The sequence below is a fragment of the Leucopleurus acutus genome (genome assembly GCF_964270905.1).
Source record: "Leucopleurus acutus genome assembly, chromosome: 8".
NCBI lineage: Eukaryota > Metazoa > Chordata > Mammalia > Artiodactyla > Delphinidae > Leucopleurus > Leucopleurus acutus.
This window is the reverse complement of record NC_139151.1, coordinates 83,979,173-83,997,336: the sequence shown is the minus strand read 5'-3', so window position 1 is coordinate 83,997,336 and position 18,164 is coordinate 83,979,173. Positions and strand designations below refer to the sequence as shown.

At 34.4% G+C, this 18,164-nt stretch overlaps 1 protein-coding gene across 1 annotated transcript in view; it reads left to right on the top strand.

The window, feature by feature from the left end:
- Positions 1–18,164, top strand: part of CCDC73 (coiled-coil domain containing 73) — a 107,008-nt gene that overhangs the window by 47,310 nt on the left and 41,534 nt on the right. The window contains exons 8-11 of the mRNA XM_082843997.1: positions 3,343–3,478; positions 3,721–3,800; positions 16,932–17,063; positions 17,577–17,636. Coding sequence (XP_082700123.1) covers positions 3,343–3,478; positions 3,721–3,800; positions 16,932–17,063; positions 17,577–17,636 — 408 coding nt within the window. The remainder of the gene's footprint in view (positions 1–3,342; positions 3,479–3,720; positions 3,801–16,931; positions 17,064–17,576; positions 17,637–18,164) is intronic.

The window sequence follows — 18,164 nt, the reverse complement described above, 5'->3', positions numbered from 1 at the left end:
TTTTTAAGTAGTATATACATAATGTTGTGACTAAAAAGGTGAAAGTATCAATATCCTAAGAAAGATGCCATGGGTTTTTAAAAAGTGAGTTTTATAATCCATTGATTTATTTTGGGTTTATATTGAAGAAATTAAAAGGTAAGTTGCAAAAATAGAAATGAGGAATATATGAAGTTTGTTTTGGGGTTTTGAATCTTTTTCTCTACAATTTACTTATAACAAGCTAATTGTTTTAAGGGAAATTAATTTTATCTCCAGAAGTTTTCAAATCAGTCTCTATAAGGAAATAAGAAATGAGGGAAATGAGCAGCTATGGCTTTTATTAGTAAGTATAGTTCTGAAAAGTTGGGTGTAAATGTTATTTTTAAATTATTCTTATTTTAAATGCCTTAAGAGGCTTTTAAATAAACTTTTAGACCACACACACTTGTAATTATGCATGTGCTGTCTTTCTCTAATCTTGATTTTCAAAGATTAAAATTGTTTAAAATGAGGTACGTATGTATTTGGAAAGCAGGCAATCCTGATATTATTTTCTTGTTGACAGTCTTTGCATTTAGTAGTAAAAGTGTATGAAAGAGAAAATAACTTGACCCAATTCGGAGAGGTAAAAAGAACAAAAACACTACATACTTAGCCATTTCTTAGTCATTGCAATAAAATAATCTTTATTATGCTATAGTATGTAATGTTAAAGTTATAATAACACCATCAATTTAGTTGTATTATTCTTTATAATGTTCTTAGCTTTCTCAGGCAGGTGTTACCAATCTGCTTTTTGTTGTTGCTTCCCAAAGAATTTAAACTATTTGCTGACAGTCATGCAGTTAGTGGCAAGCTGCCCTCTTCATCTCATTATCAAAACTAAATCAGGGCAGCCAAGTAGGTTTATATGTGAACAGCCGCATATAGGCCTGTATGAGCTAATGAGCTGTAGGTACCCATTGTGATTTAAACGTCTTTATAGCATTTATCATGGCCATTGTATAGACTAATGTCTTTGAAAATCAGAATTGTATCATGCAAACAAATGAAACTGCATTTTAATTCAACTTTGGCTTCAAGCAAAGGATGTTTGGATAGAGTATGTTACAAACTAATCTAATGTGTACAGAGCTCTATGTATGTAGAGAACACCTATGAACTCACTTTGATCTTTGCTGCATTTTTACTTACCAGGATTAGTTAACCTTTGCAGACATTAACAGTATTAATGTGTATTAATATGTAGTAGATGGTATTCTCATAAAGGCTATCTAAAAATTGATTTGACTTGAAAAACTGAAAGAATTCATTGAATTGAAAAAAATGTCTTTAGACCAATTTTTAGTGAAATTGTATTGGGTTTCTACACATGTCCTGAAAGGAGTATAATTCTCTAGAGAATTAAGTGGTATTTGAGAGGAACAGAATATGGGTCATTATTGTTCATTGTTTAGTTATTGATAATAGTGACTACCCAGGTAAGCATAAGATCTCAGGGGTAAGTGCACTTGTCAACTTGTTTGAATTTATAACTGCTGCATGCTTAATTCAAATGACTAAGTAGTGAATTTGAAAAGCCCATAGAGGTGCATGAGAAAAATTTAACTCATCTTTCATAACCATTGCCAGTGTACTTACCACTTTGCTTAAAATTGTTTAAAAAAATCTTTGAAAAAGTTAAGATTTTCACCAGATTTGCCAAGTTAATATAGTTAGGTACAACTTAAATTATGATGTGTGTTCCTTATTAATATTAGAGAGGGCTATTCTTAGTCCAAATAAAAATTAGGCTATTGAAGGCACTTTTATCATTTAAGGAACAGTAATAACAAAACATTATATTGTACTTGGTATGTGATAGGCTCTGTTCTTACTGCTCTGTAGGCATTAATTTGTCTTATCTTCACAACAACCCTAGGAGGGAGATACTGGTATAATCTCTATTTTAAAGACAGGGTAGATAATTTTCCTGAGGTCACACAGCAACTAAATTACAGAGGCAAGATTTAAACATAGGCAGAATAGCTTTTGACCACTCTACTATACTGCCTGTACTTTGGTGTTAAGCAGTACAAAATGGCTCTGGTTAACTTATGCAAAAGGAAATTTAGTGGAGACACTTGCAATCAATCAGAGAGTCAAGAATGGTTTTGAAAATGAACAGGGACTAGGTTAATTCCGGGGTTTGAGAAGCAGGATGTAGGAACCCAGGACGGAGGAGATCTCATATCAGTCTGGATAGGATCACCACTGAACTTCTTTAGCTTTATAGTCTTTTTTGCTCAAGATTCAAATTCCAGGAATGTAGAAATCAATTGGTTTATTTGGAGTAATATGCCCTATACTTGACTAGGGGAGAATAGGACCCCTGAATTTGGTCTACTAGATTGCAATGAAGAAGTATTTCAAGGAAATACTTGAAAATGTGTTACTTTTGGGTAAGGGAAATAGATGCTGTCCAGGCAAATGTAACAAATTGCCACTGTCAGAACTCTATGAGACAACAGTTCATTCAGAAAGTAATTACTGAGTGCCTATTGATGGGCTACACTGTTCTTTGTTTATCCTCTCTCAGTAGAAACTGAAGTGTGTGGCAGAAATGAATGAAAGTTGTGAAATCAATGATTCTGCTAATGCCAGAATAAAAACTTTCGAAGAGTGTTATTGATTCTGTTAACATAATATTTCTTCTAAAAATTTTAAGTCATTTTTCTAAGTATGGTAAAACAAGCTCCTTTAGCTGAAAGCAGTGAAGGCCCATATTATATTATATATAGGGTCTAATTTTTACCAACTGTGTCCCCTAGCTTAAGTAAACTTTCTGCTATACTATATTGTCTCCCTATCACTGATAGATATTCTCATTGTTCCAGTTTTTAATGCAGTGAGAAGGTGCTATATTCATTAATATTAATCTCAGAAAATTTATCTGAGTTTTGATAATGTACATTATGCCAGCATTTAGAGAAAAAAAATTGTTTCCTAAATTATCAGGAGTATTGCTTTAATAATATTCTCCTCACTTTGCTTAGTGCTGTACTGGACTAATCAACTTTTCGGTAAATAAAACAACCAATTGATTTTGAAAAAGAAATTAGTAACAAGGAAAATACAACCTTACGTGACTATTTTGTTACAGGAAAAAAAAAATGCTTTAACTTTACCTAGATTTAGAACCTAACTAACATTTCCTCTCTAAGGTGTACTCAGAGAGTACTTTTTCATGACATACTTATGTTAATAACAACAGTTATTAAAAACAATAAATTGTTATGTATGTTTAATAAATATGTGTGTATATATATATGTATGTATGTGTTATATATGTATAACATTTAAAATAACTCTTCAAAATAGGAACAAAAAGTCCAGTTACATTTTCTGGCTAAAGAAGATCATCAGAAGCAACTGAATGAAATTGAGAAATACTATGCTACAATAACAGGTCAATTTGGATTAGTAAAAGAGAATCATGAAAAGTTAGAGCAAAATGGTAGGTGCTATCTTACTTAAACTTAACATATTTAAGAGGAAATGTTTAAATGGACTTATTTATAATGAATAAATTGAACTTATCTGATACTGGTAATAGTAAATGGCAGTTTAATTAATATTATTAAATTCAGTAATAATTATATATATTGCATTGAGGCTATTTTCCTTGTCCATGTTAGTAATATTTCCTTAAAATGTACAATGAATATAATGTTTTCCTAAGTGTCTTTCATGTTACAGTACAAGAAGCAATACAGTTAAACAAAAGACTTTCAGCTTTAAATAAAAAACAAGAATCTGAAATACACAGTTTAAAGAAGGTATGATTGATATAGTTTATTGTATTATATAAAACTAGTTTTATGAAATAATACCAGAAAAGTTGGGTGGGTTTTTTTTTGTATAAAGATAAATGAAATGTTTTAAATACAGATTTATAAACTTTGAGTTATGATTTCAATAAATGCAATGAATGAATTTGTTCTAACCCATTCAAAATATTGTTTCTTTGACTTGTGACCAGTGGCATGCATTTTTATGATGATATGAATAACCAATAAGCATTCACTATATGTTAATCTCATTAGCACCATTCATTCATTCATTCAACTTTTGAGTGGCTCTGTGTGCCAGGTACTATATGGCACTTAGGGTACAGGTATGAAGAAAATGAAACATGTTCCTGCTTCTTTGAGTTATAGTCCAATGGAGGAGTTACATATAAAACCATCACACAGATCAAATAAGTTAAAACTGTTATAAGTGATATGAAGAAAAAGTAGAGGATGTGATGACATTATCATAGGTGACTTCATTACATTGGGGGTAAAGTGGTGGGGGAGGGAAGAGGATGATGTTTCAGGCAAGGGAACAGCAAAAGCCTTGAGACAGGAAAGAGTTTAATGTATATGAGGAACAAGAAAAAGTCTGGTATGGCTGGAGCATTTTGAGTGAAGGAGTGCATTGGATATTTATTGGTAGCTTACTGAGCGTCAATATCCCCCTTCCCCTTTCTAAACTTATCCAGAGTTTTGTTTTGATGCCTCCAGCTTTAGAGAGGAGCCCTAAATTGGCACAAGGCCATAAACATATTTCATTACTCTAGCCACAGCCTTTGGCTTAGGAGTGGATAAATGACCTTACCCAGTGGTTATAAACCAGGAAGAAGGTAACTCCTACTGGGGCTGGCAGTCATCCTACAATCATGAGAAGCTAAAAAGGAGGAACTTGAAATGTGGATGCCAAATTGCTGTGATATAAAGAAACCTGTTCTTTGATGACACTTTTGAGTTCCTGAATGGACCATCCCTGCACTTGCCCTGCCTCTAGACTTTTCAGTTATGTGAGCCAGTAAATCCGCATTATTATTTAAGCCAGTTTCCTTAGGGCCAGCTTAATTTTCCATTATTTGCAACTAAAAATATCCCCACTGATAACAGGGGAGACCGGTATGAGAGCAAGGTGAAGTAGGCAAAGCCTCGTTCTTTCTACAGAGAATGACTTACTTCCTTTTCCTAATCTTTTCAAAGCCCCAACTGAAATAATACCACTTTGGACCACCTCCTTATCCCTGAGAGAATTAAGTACCTGTCTTTACTGACACTGAATAAATGCTTTGAAACAACATTTACTGAGTGTCACTTAAATATCTTTGATTTTCTAAAATTTGAATATGATATGCCTGGGTTTAATTTTTCAATTTTTATTTTTTTTGCGGTACGCGGGCCTCTGACTGCTGTGGCCTCTCCCGTTGCGGAGCACAGGCTCTGGACGCGCAGGCACAGCGGCCATGGCTCACGGGCCCAGCCATTCCGCGGCACGTGGGATCTTCCCGGACCGGGGCACAAACCCGCGTCCCCTGCATCGGCAGGCGGACTCTCAACCACTGCGCCACCAGGGAAGCCCCTGGGTTTAATTTTTTTAGTCACTTTTTCTTCTTGATGTTCTCTGAGCTTCTTGGATTGTGGTTTGGTGTCTGACATTAACTTGGGGAAAGTCTCAATCATCAGTGCTTCAAATATTGCTTCTTTTTCTTTCTTTCATCTCCTTCTGGTACTCCCATTATGTATATGTTACAATTTGTATATGTTACATTAGCTGACCCGCAGGTGATGGATAGTCTCTTATGCTTTTTCAGTCTTTACTCTTTGTTTTCAGTTTTGGAATTTCTATTGTCATATTCTCAAGCTCAGAGATTATTTACTCAGCCTTGTCCAGTCTACTATTGAGACCATCAAAGTCATTCTTCGTTTCTGTTGCAGTGTTTTTGATCTGAAGCATTTCATTTTTATTCTTGTTTAGAATTTCCATCTCTCCATTTACATTATCGATCTGTTCTCCCATGTTTTGTCTGTTTTTTCCGTTAAAGCTTTTAGCATATTAATCATAGTTTTAAAAAATTTTGGGTCTGATAGTTTTAATATTCCTGCCGTATCTGACTCTGGTTCTGAGGCTTGTTCAGTCTCTTCAAATTGTGTCTTTTGCCTTTTAGTATGCCTTGTAATTTATTTGTTGGAAGGCAGACATGATATACTGGGTGAAAGAAACTGCAGTCAATAGGCGTATAGTAATGTAGTGGTAAGATAGGGGGATGGGTGCCCGATAATTAGATGAGCCTGTTGCCCCTGGACTGTGAATTTCACCAGTGCTTCTCAGTCCCTGCCCACCCACCCCATACGCACAAGGATGGTTGGAGGGGGATAGAGTTGGGTATTACCCTTCCCTCAGGTAGTTTAGACTCAGGTCAAATAGTTTCTCCTGAGGGCAGGACTTGTTGATAAGAAAAAAATGAGTTGGTGTATTTCAAAATGGTTACTTTTTCTCTCCTTTTCCTCCTGCTTTTAGCAGGAGGGAATTTTCTCTGATATTCACTATGAGAGGACCTGGAGGTAAAATTTCACAAAAGTTTGAGAACCCAATGACTGTGTCCCGCTGAATTTTTTAACTCTGAATTGTCCACTCTGAGCCTCTGGGAATTAGTCAATTACAGTTCAGTTTTTCCTACCCTGGCATTGGTTCCTGTGGAGGTTTCTGTTTCTCTGTATTTACCTGTCCATCTCTCCAATTTTTGAGGCAGCAATTTGCTTTATGACCTCATTTGTCTAGCAGATGTAAGAGGAGTTGTTGATTTTCAGTTTGTTCAGCTTTTTACTTGTGGTGGGATCAAGTGGAAACTTCTAACTAAGCTCATTACATGCTGGACCAGAAACCAGAAGACCCTCTGTTTTTATATTTAACTATAATTTTACAAAAATTAAAAATTTATTAAGACAACTTATTATTTACAGAGACACAGGCTTAAGCTTTGAAGAGTGTTTGTGCTACCAGATGAATGACATATACTTTAATATGTAATTCAAGAAATCAGGAAATTTTACTACTTTATCTTTTAGTACCATTTCCAGGAAAGCAGGACCACAGGGGCTAAAGATTGACGTGACTTCTAAATGCTAAGCCAGAGTTCAAAGACCATTAATATTTGTAACTCTGTTATATCTAGGTCTTGTTCTTATAACTGCCAATAAATTGGTTCCAAATTCCTTGGACTCTCCCCTTATACCCGAGGGATCAGAAAGTAAGAGCATAGGGGTAGCCCAGTACAGAATATTAGGATGGTAATAAGTGTATGTCCCTAGCCCTTAAAAATCTTCTCTCTATCTAGCAAACTACCTAAAAGGATAGGTTTTTAAAAAATATTTATTTATTTGGCTGCATCGGGTCTTAGTCGCAGTGTGTGGGATCTTTGTTGTGGCATGTGGGATCTTTCGTTGTGACGCGTGGGCTCTTTGTTGCGACACACGGGCTTCTCTCTAATTGGCGTGCAGGCTCTCTAGTTGTGGTGTGCGTGCTCTAGAGCGCACGGGCTTAGTTGCCCCCTGGCATGTGGGATCTTAGTTCCCTGACCAGGGATCGAACCCACGTCCCCTGCATTGGAAGGTGGATTCTTAACCAGTGGACCACCAGGGAAGTCCCAAGAGGACAGTTCATATGTAAAGAATATTTCTTTTCAGTCACATTTAAGAATATTAGAGATGGCTCTTACGATATAAGGAGAAAAACCTGTAATTTGAAAATTTCGTCTGTCATTTCAAATCAGAATTGTTAAATGGACCATTCATTTTTATCAATATAAACTTTGAAAGCAAATATAAATAAGTAATACTGACTGAGTAGTTGTGAATAAGCATATTTTCAGTGATATCTCTTTGGTTCATTTTTTATTATTGTTATCAGTGTCTTAAGTGGTTAGATCATTAATTTGATGATTATATTAAAATAGTCATATGTGCTTTATTCAGTTAGTTTTTGCATTATTATGAAAATATTATACCTCATAAATTTCTCTATTAAATTATGTTTTTTTCATTAAATAAGAACAAATGTTGCATTGTAATGTAATAGACTATTGTATTTCTAATGTATAGTTTAAGACTGACCTGTAGATGGAGATGAGGCTCATGTAAATCCATGGAGCATTTCTCTTGCTGGATTTTTGTGAAAGGAGTAAAGCATGTCTCTGTACACAAGTGGAATAGTGTTGCTCATGAGCACACTTGCCCCCTTTTCCCAGGTCTTGCAGCCTTGGCCAGGGCTGCCTAAATGTACTGAGGTGTCATGTGATGGTGCCTCTGTCTCTATAGAAAGCATTAAGTCAGTAATCATGCTGCTAAATAGTTCTTGGAAGAGAGATTGTAGAGAAGGGTAAGGTGAGAGAATGTTACTACCTTTGAGAGTTCCAAGTTCGAGAAGCTGAAAGGGTAAGAATTTACAAATATATTTTAACAGATAGTTTTTAATATTTCAGACATACTAGGTACAATAATTTTGTAGTTTTTAGTGTAGCCTTAATTTTTAACTTTAAGAAAAGTGTTTTCTGTTTTGATTTTCTTTTTCAGAGGCTAATCGAGCCTACTAACATTGTTTTCCATTACTCAGTTAACACTTTTAATCATTAATTTTTCCAAAGATAACTTTTATTTTTCTTTTATGCTGTTCTTTGATTATGTCCAGGACAGTTAAGTTACTGGTTTGTGATAAGATGGAATTCTTTTTTTTTTTTCTTTTTCCTTTTGTGGAACAAAGTTAAACAGACCAAACTTACTTGTTAGATAAAACTAAGTATTACAGTTCTGAATGCTGGGTTCACCATTATGGCAATCATGAAGAATTCCTGATACTATCTGTGAGCAGCATTCATAACCTCTGCTATTTGTCTGAGTAAACGTCAGAGGACTCAAGGAGATAGTGATATTTAACAGACTACCTCATACCAGAAGAGGAGGGGTAAAGGAGAAAAGGGCTTGATATTTATGACTCTAGGAACTATAAGTTGTAATTTAATGAGATCAAAGCATGTGCTGCATGCTTATTTGCTGCACTAACAGCTTTGAATAAAATGGTTAGAAAACAGACAATGTACTAAAAGTTCAGGATATTTAAAAGCTATAAGAGCTATAAAATCAAAAACATACTTTCAGTCGAAAATCATTTTGTGAAGGTCTCTGCTTTTAATTTAATATGCTATTAAGATTACATAATTAATATATAAAAGAAAAAGAAAGACATAAGAAAAGATTAGTTTTTACTTTTGTCAGCCACATACTGGGTTTTTGCCCCTTGCCACTCCCTTCCCACTTCCCTGTTGTTTTATAACAGTTATTGTAATAGGAATTGATGTATTTTAGAGCATCTTCTGTAAAACTTAGCTGATTACAACAGCTCCATGCTTTCAGTTGTGGAAAAATGTATTGACAGAAAGACATAAGACATTTGTTGCACTTTGTAACCTAGACAGAAGAAAAACTTTTAGAAAACCAATCCTTTTTTTTAATTCAGAGAATTGTAAGCTACTTTAAGTTTTAGCCATATACCTCAGTTTAATTATATTTTTATCAATAAGACATTGTATCTTAGGGGTGAATCTAGAACAGAACACTAATTTAAAACAAGCCATCTAATTAATTTCTAAGTTGTTTACTTTATGCAGGTGTATCTTGCTCCAGGAAAACCCAATATAAAAAAATTTTAAATTCAGAAAAATTGTTGGAAGTTTTCTTTTAAAAATTACCATTTTAGTGCACAAAAAAGCAGCTTGAAAGCAAGGTTTTAGAACACCATGTGCAAAGCAAAGAAAGATGTACATTATTTTAAACCTAATATCATTGGTGTCTTTTAAAAAAATCAGTTCAGCATAAAAGATTTTTTATTACTCAGGTGGTGTTTGACTAAATAACAAGTAACAACATAAGTATTAGTCAAACATCCTGAAAATCTGAGTTGAGATTAAAACTTTGAGGTACTCTAACAGATATTTTTCCTTTGAACTAATCTCTTTTAAATTTTTAAAAACTTAAATTAATTGCTGAAATGACTGTCTTTAGTTTTGTATCCTTCAGTATGCATAGTCAATTTAACTATCATCCTGTTTTTGAATGTTTATCCAGGGTAGATATAATAAGATCAATAAATTCTTTTATTCAGGCAGTTTGTTGAGTCAATGACCATATGGCTTATGAACTAGAATGTTTTATTATATTGTCTTATGTCTGTAATTGTTGTTTTGTAGAATATTCTTGTATCTGAATTTGTAATGCAGAATTAACCCATTTTAATCTCACAAGTTTAGGGTTGTTGATTAAGACAGTCAAGGTTCTAGCTCCAAAATATGCTGTTCTTTTATTTATTTATTTATTTTTTGCTGTTCTTTTAAAGTTAGCATGATGTTAGTGACTCACCACCTACTAAGCTTTATTTTCGGTAAGAAAATTTTAGTGGTCTGTTCACATTTAAATGAGAAGCATCTATTTATAACATGGTGGTCTACACGGTTGTGGTTGTTACCTTGATCAGAGGAAGCCATCTCGTTCAATCAGTGATTAAACCCCCAGCACTGTACTTTCCTATATGCTATACAATATACTGAGCACTATACTACGCCTACCACTTTCTATACAATTTTACAAATTGACTGAACTATCGTGTCATTAACAATAGTCTTATTTGGCTGACATTGACTGCTGTCACCAAGTATTTTTATTGCCATTTGCTTTATCCTGAATAAATCAACTTTGATTTCATCAAACCTTATTTTAGGCAAAGGTGTCACATTTTTTAAATATCATGTTCATCACTCTTTTCTTCTTATGTTCATTAAAATTTTTAGTTCTTCTTAGATCCCTGACTGTATTACGTTCTATGGGATAAGTATGAAATGTGGTTCTTTTCCTTGAGATGTTCATAGTCTACAAAAAAACTCTTATTGTAATCAGTTATGAAATAATGAATCTTAATTCTTTAAATAAAGAATACTTATTCATAACACCATTAGGACTTCAGACCACTTTATTCTAAAAGTAGAGAAAATAATCATAGAATCCCTTGAATTCACCTTAGTAGTAATAACAGGTAACAGTGCCTAGAACATAGTAGATGCTCAACAAATACTTGTTGCATAGATTATTACATGCCAGGCACTTTGTTAGTTTTTTAAAAAATTATATCTCCATTTTACAGATGAGGAGCTTGAGGCAGAATGCATTTAAGTAAGTTACCTAAAGTTACACAACAAGGAAAATAGAGTGAGGTTTGGAACCCAAACAAATTTGGCTCCAGAACCTGTGATCTTAACCATTCTACCGGTAACGGTAACAGTATAAGCAATTCATCCGTGTAAGTTTCTTCTTTGCTTCGTTCACCATTAGAAAGCATATGTTTATTAAAAGGGGAAGTTGCTAATATTCATCCTCCTAAACTACTAGGTCCCCATAGACCTTGACTCTGCGTATCTAGACTAGTATTTCCATTACCTTGAAACTCATCATTAAATACCACTTCCTTTGGGCTCTGTCATTCAGCCCTTCTCCTTCTCCAACCAGAGCATCCTTTTCTATCACCTGTACCATTTACACACCCCACTCTGGTCTTAGATTGACCTCTAGTCTTTTAGTCTCCATTACTTCACCCAGTCCATTGGCCTATTTCTGCCTACACATAATTCCCTGCATAATATTTCTCATTTATTCTGTTTATTTTAACTCATACTTTACCTTTTTTCTCTAAAACTAAACCTTTCAACTATAGTCATCCAAAGGAGGTACATGACTTAGATCACACTAGTGTTGCTTTTCTCCTTATATTCTCATTTGCAATATGGATTTAATGATATCTGCCTTTCCTGTTTTATATATGTGTAACAAATATAAAATAATATGTGGAAAAGCACTTCAGAAAGTTTAACATGCATAGAAATTTATGGGATTATTGTTACTTGCAAGTGAAATTAGGTTAAAATTAAGGCACATTTTGATGGTGCAGTTTTTCTGCACCATAACTATAGGTGGGTTATATGCATAGGCTTTCAAGACAACTAAAACATTGCCTCATCTGATAAATTTTTTATCAGATAGGAAAGTCTGAAATTTCTTCCAACTCATTAATTGCTTTTTCCCCCTTCATGCTTGAATTATATTCTGTTTTTACAATGACTAGTTCTCTCCCAACTATTTGTCTTCTTCAGATCTTCTCTAAATTTCATGGAATCATAAGGATCATCTGATCTACTGGTTTTTATCTTTCTTTGAGTTGTAGAACCTTCTGTTAAAGTTGTGGAAACTCAGTATTAAAACAAAGTAGAGCTACTTGTGCTTGAAGGGAGAGTTTTAGGAACACTGGAGCCATGCAAGTTGGCTCTTTCTTCTCTATCAGCAGCTGTGGAGGGGCTCCATGGAACCGCTAGGACTTCTCAGAGCACAATTTAAAAACCGTTAACTGGATCCAACAGTTAGTTGAATTATTCAGAGTCAAGCATCTTGTAAAAAAGTCTCCATTTATCCTCACTTTGTACTGTGTACTGTTTGTAGTCAGTAATATTCTAAACAACCTATAAACTTTATAATGTTAGTTGAAATTGTTCATGTAGTGGATATTGTGATAATTCCTCAACATCTAGTGCATCTCATATGATCAGTCGGTCTCTAAGCCAATTAATATCATCTCCATTCCTTATGCCAGTATTTGGTTCAGGAATGAGCATGTGATCTAATTCTGGCTAGCAGGAGGTGGTTCAAAGAAAAATTCTCTTACTCTTTAGTAAGAGTTCCAGGAAGAGACAGTTGCTGTGGAATACCTACATTACCTCTTGCTGCAGAATATATTTCATTATTATTTAATGGTTTAATTATGGTTTTCTGATAGTTATAACCAAAGCATCCTAACTTATACTGACAATTCATGCTTTTCATTACAGAATATTGTATTTTGTACAAAATGATGTTTAAAATATAAAATGTATTAATTTTGAACATCTGTGTGATAGTTCACTTTTTAAGGGTCTTTGGGTACAAATAAATTCCTCCGGTTCCCAGATTATCTTTTTTTTTCTGATTCCTCCAAAGCTGTATCGTAATGTCTCTTTCTTTTCTTCATATTCTTTTTTCAATTAGCTCATCCTCCTTAATTCCATCATTCACTTCATATAGATGACTTCATATCTATATTTCTAGCCTCGCATTTCTTTTAATCTCCAGTTCTGTATTTTCAACTGCCTGCAGGTCATCGCCTTTTATGACTTACTGTAACTTCAGGGTCACCCATTGGATTGATTCTTTATTCTCCCCATGCTTCCTCCTCCTGCTGCCAAAAAAAAAAAAAAAAAAATCATGCAACTCTCCTTTCAAAGGAAACCATCTTGCTGCCTATGAAGGTGAACCATCACTGATACCTTGAAACTTCATTTGAGGGAATTCATCATATGTAACCTTTTATAATTTGAAAAATAATAAATGAATGATTTTTTTAGAACAGTAACAGCCTATGGCTTAGGCTTTGTGATTTGTGCTTTTTGGCTTTCTTAAGAGTGAATCTCAGAATATTGTCCCTCTCTTATTTCTTGTCTTTAATAGATTTTTCATCTATTTCATCAGTAAAGTAGATTTTTCGTTTCCTTTCCATTTTCATGCATTTCTGTTTCACATTTCATGATCTCTTATTTCTTCTAGCTTCATCTAAACGCTTTGAAATCATCTTTTTTCCTTCATTTCCTTTGTCTATTCAATTATATCTTCCTTTAGAATGTCTCATATTTTTCATTATCCATTTCTCAGTGGTATAGACATTCATCATCTCATGCCTGGATTAATAAAATAGCCTCGTAGCCAGTGTTCTATTCTCCAGTTGTGGTTTTTTTTTTTTTTTTTTTTGGGCGGGGGGTGGTATGCGGGTCTCTCACTGTTGTGGCCTCTCCCGTTGCGGAGCACAGGCTCCAGATGCGCAGGCTCAGCGGCCATGGCTCACGGGCCCAGCCGCTCTGCGGCATGTGGGATCCTCCCAGACCGGGGCATGAACCCACGTCCCCTGCATCGGCAGGCGGACTCTCAACCACTGCGCCACCAGGGAAGCCCTATTCTCCAGTTTTGATTCACTCTTTTTGCTAGACTAACTTTACTAAGTTACTAGTTTAATATTCTTGCTTCTACGTGCCTGACACATGCTAGATACTTAGCATATGTAGAAGGAATGATAAATTGAATAGTTCTCCTTTGTCTACCAAATCAAGTCCAAAATTTTTTTTCCAGCTTTATTGAGATATAATTGACATATAACACTGTTAAAGCTTAAGGTGTACAACATGTTGATTTAGTCCCAAACTTTTAAAATTGGCTTTCCAGAACTTCCATGGTCTGGTCCCATTTTACATCTTCAACATTGTTTCCTACTACTTCCTAATAAGCATCTTCCATTCTGTTTAATCCAAAATCTTTGTTGCCATTATCATAATTCTTAATTTTCCCTTTTTACCTTTTCTCTCCTCCATATTCCCTGCCCCAACTTGAAATGCCTTCTCTCAGCTTACTTGTATTAAACAGGATTGAGGCAGGAAACAGATGGTACATTGGTATGGGAAATTGAGAAAAGTTTGATGAAAGAGCTATTTACAGAGTTGTAGGCAGAGTTAAGGGAAACCAGCAAGGGATGGAAGCTAGACCTGATGGTGGCAAGGGAAGGAAGCAGCTGCTGGAACCTGGAGGGAGCTATAGGTAAAGCTGTAGAAGAAAGCTACAGTTCAGAAGCTGTGACCTTTGGTAAAGGTACAGAGCTATTGCCAATTTGTTGTCATGTAGGGAGGGAGCTGGGCAAACACCTCCATCTCTCTATCTTCCCAGCATACTGATTTACTGATGCCTCCCAGAGATTGAACCCCACAAGCCAGAGAGAAGGGAGCTTGCTTGCTGTATCCACAGATGCCACACAGGCCACAGAGAAAGTAGAGGGTGAATCAGGAGCGACAAAGGAAGGATATTCAGTATACTACTCATTCTTCAAGGACCACCTCCTTCATTAAAACTTCTTTCATTATTCAGTACATGCTGATTGTTCTCTTTGTACATTATTTTGTCTGCCTGCTTTTCTGAAAATAAAGCCGTATCTCTTAACCCACGCGGTTACTTTAGCAGTCATTTTATGTAGTGCACATATCTAAAGGGAATATGTGAACTAAGACCAATGAATCCATTCTCCTGGATTTTGGACTAGGGGGTAAAAGGTAATCAATCAGGCAAGTTTCCCTCTAGGTGGCTGAGGTTATAACATGTAGAACTGTGGAGGTATTGACAGCCCTGTTTTCTGCTGTTCCTTTTTCAGCTTCCTTGATACCACATTCTCTTGGTTTTCTTCCTGCCTCAATTGACCGTATTTCTCAGCCTTCTGTATTAACAGCTTCTTTAATCCATGAATCTTGGAGTTCTTTAAGACTCAGTCATTTGTCATCATCTTTCCTCTAACTAGTAACTAAATGACTGCACCTGTTTCCATAGCTTTACATACTATTTAAAAACTGATACATGAGAAATATGTGTTTATTGTAGAAAAAAAGAGAAAACACCTAACAGCAAAATGAAGAAAATAAAAATTTCCTGTAATCTCACCACACTAATTAACCAACTTCGGTACTTAAATACAACCTTTTAAAAATTGAAGTATATTAATCAAGATTCTTAATTGTAAGATGATTTTTTTTAGCAAAGGAATTTGGATGTTGGTCATCTCAGACTTGGAAAATTGTCAGAAACAAGAGAAGGTATATAACCAACTTCCACTACTAAGTTGTTGTACACTGCAGCTTGTACCATCACTGTTGACCATAGTAGATACTGCTGCTGCTACAGCAGTATCACTGTTATCCATGGAAGGTTGAAGTAACTAGCATAGCCCCTGCTATCTACCAACAGAAAGGTTTGCAACAGTTCTTGTTCTTAATGTTACTAGTTCCTGATCCAATATCCAAGACAAGTGCTTCTGATTATCAGAGCCTGGTGTCATGCTTATAAAAGTAGTATTTGGCATTTCCGGCTTCTCTAGTGGGCCTTCAAAATGCAAAGGGAGTTCAGGTGCTGTGTAATCAAGAATGTGAAAATCAGATCCTTGAGTATTTAATATACAATATACACAGAACAGCAGTACAATAAAGTACACACCATTCAGAAGTTGGTGTTTCGGGATTTAAATGTGTTTGGATGTATCTGTTAAACTCAGTGGATATATAACTTCACAGTGAAGACTTCTTTTGTATCCCCTTCAAGTCTATCCTCTACAATGATGCCAGAGTTATTTTTCTAAAATGCAAATCTTGTTATGTCATTCTCTTATTCAAAATCCTTCAGTGGTTAATTCCTCATTGTCTATAGGATAAAATTAAAACTCTTTAGCTTGGCCTACAAATCTTTCAGTATTTGAATTTTGCCAAATTTCTAGTCACAACTACTAGTACTCTACTCCTCCCCCTTACCCATAACATATTAGCTCCAGCCATATCATATTAGTTCTGTTTCCCTGAAAAATATACTCTTTCATGTTTCTGTACTTTCTGAATCTTTTTGCCTGGAATATCTACTCATTTTTTTGTCCTCTTCATAAATTTATCTTCAAAGACTCAGTTCAAATACCACTTTCCTGTGTAATGCCTCCTTGATGCCCTCAACCAAACTGTTTCATTCTTTATACTTCTATACATTCCTTCCTGTATTATAGCACTCATCACGTTATAATTATTTCTTACATAAATTTTGCTTATTAGCTGCTAATAACTTGGGAATTGATAATCTTTTATATCATGTTTTTATCTTAAAGGATTTTTGTTGAATAAGTCATCAGTGAAAACACCCTGCTTCTGGTTGGTTAGTTCATTTAGTTAGTGTATTCTTTTTAAGAACAAAGATCATGCATTCTATCTTTGTGTCATTGCGTTTGCCTATTCCATAACTACAAATAGCATTGGCTAATTATCTTGCAAGGAAACTAGGGAAAAAGGACCTTGATGGGCAAGTAGTAGTATCTTAATATATGAAATATAGTAAATTATAGTGATAGGTTTAAAATGAACTTTAAAACTGTCAGAAAAGTGCCTTGCTTTGATGAAACGTGTACTGAATTCTCTGTTTGATGTTTCTTATGTTAAGGAACTTAAAAAAGTAACCTCAGACTTGATAAAGACCAAGGTCACATGTCAACAACATAAGATGGGAGAAGAAAACATCAGTTTAACAATTAAAGAACAAAAATTTCAAGAACTTCAAGAAAGACTCAAAATGGTATTTAATTAAATATATTCATGTTTATAAAATGAACATTTTTGTAAAATTTATGAGATATATAAACAATAAGAGGATTATAATACAAAAACGTTCCTTCTTTGTAGAGTTAATATACATAGTAAAAAAGATTTTACAAATTTTTAAAAAACTGCTAGATAATTTTTGGCACTATCAATAAAACTTTAAGATAATAAAATTTAGCTATAACCACTTTATTTTCACTTTAATATGGTATCAGGTAATCTTCTGGTATAATGGTATCCTCAGGAAAGCTTTTGGAGATGAGAAATTCTGTAGTTTCTAACATTAATGTTTATAAGTTTGCACCAGCCTGTACTGGGTATCTAACACCATCTTCAGTTCACTAGAGTCACTGCTTCAACAGTAATCAAACATTGGTTCTCTGGAGTAATAATAGGTCATCACACTCCCAAATTTGTTAAGCACTGAATTGAATGTACAATTTGCTGAATTTTGTATCATAACTTTAAAATTATTCACATTTTTTAGGAATTGGAATTAAATAAGAAGATTAATGAAGAGATTACCCATATTCAAGAAGAAAAACAGGCAAGCAATCATAAGATAATTTGGAAGCCAGTAAATATTTTAAAAACCAAATACAATGTGGGAAATAAACTAAGTTAAGTAACAAATGGAATCATGCCTAGGTCAATTCCTAGCACATAGTAAGCACTCAGTTGGTGTGTATTGAATGGATACATGTGTACCTCTTTTAACCAGGTCTCACCTATACTCCCATTAAAAAATAAATCAGAGGAGAAATGGAGAGATGTTCATCAAAAGATACAAACTTCCAGTTGTAAGATGAGTTAGTTCTGGGGATGGAATGTATAGCATGATGACTTTAGTTAACAATACTGTATCATATATTTGAGAGTTGCTAAGAGAGTAGATTTTTTTTTTTATGAGACTCCGAAGACATATTATTTTAAAAGTATTTAGTTAGTTGAGGGGTAGTCAATTTACAATTTTATATTAGTTTCAAGTATACAACATAGTGATTCAAAATTGTTATAGATTATACTCCATTTAAAGTTATAAAATATTGACTATATTCCCTGTGCTGTACAATAT